The 3094-nt window shown below is 42.4% G+C and overlaps 1 protein-coding gene across 1 annotated transcript; it reads left to right on the forward strand.

The window, feature by feature from the left end:
* The first annotated feature begins 503 nt into the window (after positions 1 to 503).
* Positions 504 to 2534, forward strand: LOC122831712 (tripartite motif-containing protein 16-like). Its single transcript, XM_044118096.1, has one exon. The coding sequence runs from the start codon at positions 523 to 525 to the stop codon at positions 2188 to 2190; it is 1668 nt and encodes a 555-aa protein (XP_043974031.1). The 5' UTR covers positions 504 to 522; the 3' UTR covers positions 2191 to 2534.
* Positions 2535 to 3094: the final 560 nt, after the last annotated feature.

Genomic DNA, 3094 nt, shown 5'->3' on the forward strand with positions numbered 1-3094 from the left:
AATTCCCAGCATTATTATCATTATCAAGCCTAATGTATTACTTTTAAATGTTCAAGAAACCCAAGAAAAGCCAAAGAATTATTCTATCAGGAACTAAAAACTGCTGCATTGTCAGTAACAGTAAAGTAAAATCATGAGAATATGATGCAAACATTGATTTCTGCGTGTCCTGAAGTCATGATAGAGCAGTTGGAAAACAATCAACAGATTTCCCTGAGAAACCAAACACACCTGATGTCACCAGCAGAGAGTTTTAGTGACTCTCTGCTGGTGAATTCAGCAGAGAGGTTTTTTTGAACAAAAAACTGTTGTAAAGAAAACATTCGATTTTTTTACTTTCACAGTCTTCCTCTTCCTGGTCTCAAACAAACGCTGAATCTGGGTGGAACCAGCAGCTGCTGAAGGACGAAGCTCATTGGCTGTAGCCTCTCTGTCCTGCCATGTGATTGGTGGATCAGAGCTCAAGCTTGTTTCTCCTCTCAGGAAATGAAAGTAACACAGTCAGTGTGACTGAGAGGAGAAATGGAGCAGCTGGACCGAGAAACCTTCTCCTGTTCCATCTGTTTGGATCTACTGAAGGATCCAGTGGCTATTCCCTGTGGACACAGCTACTGTATGAACTGTATTACAAACTTCTGGGATGAAGGTGAGAAAAAGAAAAACTACCACTGTCCTCAGTGCAGGAAAACCTTCACACAGAGACCTGACCTGCAGAAAAACACCATGTTAGCAGCTTTGGTGGAGCAGCTGAAGAAGACTGGACTCCAAGCTGCTCCTGCTGATCTCCACTATGCTGGACCTGAAGATGTGGCCTGTGATTCCTGCACTGGAAGAAAACTGAAAGCCATCAAGTCCTGTTTATTCTGTCTGGCCTCTTTTTGTGAGAAACACCTTCAACCTCATCGTGATGTGGCTTCATACAAGAAACACAAGCTGGTGGAGCCGTCCAAGAACCTCCAGGAGAACATCTGCTCTTGTCATGACGAGGTGATGAAGATGTTCTGCCGCACTGATCAGAAGTGTATCTGTTATCTCTGCACTGTGGATGAACATAAAGGCCATGACACAGTCTCAGCTGCAGCAGAAAGGACTGAGAGGCAGAGAGAGCTGGAGGAGAGACGAGGAAACATCCAGCAGATGATCCAGGACCAGGAGAAAAATGTGAAGCTGCTTCAACAGGAGGTGGAGGCCATCAATCACTCTGCTGATAAAACAGTGGAGGACAGTGAGAAGATCTTCACTGAGCTGATCCGTCTCCTCCAGAAAAGAAGCTCTGAGGTGAAGCAGCAGATCAGATCCCAGCAGGAAACTGAAGTGAGTCGAGTCAAAGATGTTCAGGAGAAGCTGGAGCAGGAGATCACTGAGCTGAAGAGGAAAGACGCTGAGCTGGAGCAGCTCTCACACACAGAGGATCACAACCAGTTTCTCCTCAACTACCCCTCACTGCCAGCACTCAGTGAGTCTACACACTCATCCAGCATCAACATCCGTCCTCTGAGACACTTTGAGGACGTGACAGCAGCTGTGTCAGAGCTCAGAGAGAAACTACAGGACGTCCTGAGAGACTCATGGACAAACATCTCACTGATGGTCACTGAGGTGGATGTTCTACTGTCAGAACCAGAACCAGAACCAAAGAGCAGAGCTGGATTCTTAAGATATTCATGTGAAATCACACTGGATCCAAACACAGCACAAACACGGCTCTTACTATCAGAGGGGAACAAGAAGGTGACAGCAATGAATCAGCATGAATCTTATTCTAGTCACCCAGACAGATTTACATTTTGGTGTCAGGTTCTGAGTAGAGAGAGTCTGACTGGACGATGTTACTGGGAGGTGGAGTGGAGCGGGAAACAAGTTTATGTAGCAGTCGCATACAAGAACATCAGCAGAGTAGGAGATGGGAATGAATGTAAATTTGGATATAATGACAAATCTTGGGCATTAGAGTGTTCCCAAAACAATTTTAGTTTTGGTCACAACAACATCTGGACCTCCATCTCAGGTTCTGGTTCCTCCAGAGTCGGAGTGTACCTGAATCACAGAGCAGGTATTCTGTCCTTCTACAGCGTCTCTGAAACCATGACTCTCCTCCACAGAGTCCAGACCACATTCACTCAGCCGCTACTGGCTGGAGTTTGGGTTAGTAACACTGGATACTCTGCAGAGATCTGTGAACCCAAATAGTTTTTCTCTCTGATTTTTGATCAAGGTTCATTGTTCTGATGTCTTTGCTCTGCTGTTCTGTTCTTTATTTTTCTGGTTTCAAATGTTGTTCTCTGTGTTTCAGGATTCATGAAGAAAAACATTCCTGATGTTTTATTTTATTCTAATGACACAGAAATATTTCTCCACATGAAAATATAAAATTATCTGGGCTTTAATAGTTTTTATTTTAATTTTTATATTGATGTATTTGGATGTGCTGGTTGTTCTTATTTTAATCAGTTGAGATTGAAGTGAACTGAACTTGCTACTGTTTTCTATATTGATACAAAAAATCCAAAGAATAAAATTGAAACTATCACCAACTAAAATATTTGTCTCTTTTGCTTTCTTAAAAAAAAAAAAATTACAGATGAATTTTGAAACTTTTCTCATTATTACAATAAATTGTCATATAAAGTTATAAACATTTCCTTCAGAGTCTCATTTGATGCTGAAGAAGATCAGATATTTGGTTTCATCTTCATTTGTCAACATCACTTTTTCCACCTCTGAATAAAAATTACAGAAGTAAATTTTTTATTAGATGACTTATCAGATAACCTGTCAATGCAAACAATATTAAATTAGTGATTCTTATCTGTAGATAATTGACTTCCATCCATCCATTTTCTAACACCTTTGTCTGTAGTGGGGTTGGGAGGTGCTGGTGCCTCTCCTGCAAACGTTCAGGGCGAGAGGCGAGGTCACCCTGGACAGGTTGCCACTCTGTCACACACACACACACACACACACACACCTAGAGAGAACTTAGAGAGACCAATTAACCTGACAGTCATGTTTTTGGACTGTGGGAGGAAGCCAGAGAACCCGGAGAGAACCCACCATGCACAGGGAGAACATGCAAACTCCATGCAGAAAAACC

Source organism: Gambusia affinis, linkage group LG05 (genome assembly GCF_019740435.1).
Source record: "Gambusia affinis linkage group LG05, SWU_Gaff_1.0, whole genome shotgun sequence".
NCBI classification, from domain to species: Eukaryota; Metazoa; Chordata; class Actinopteri; order Cyprinodontiformes; family Poeciliidae; genus Gambusia; species Gambusia affinis.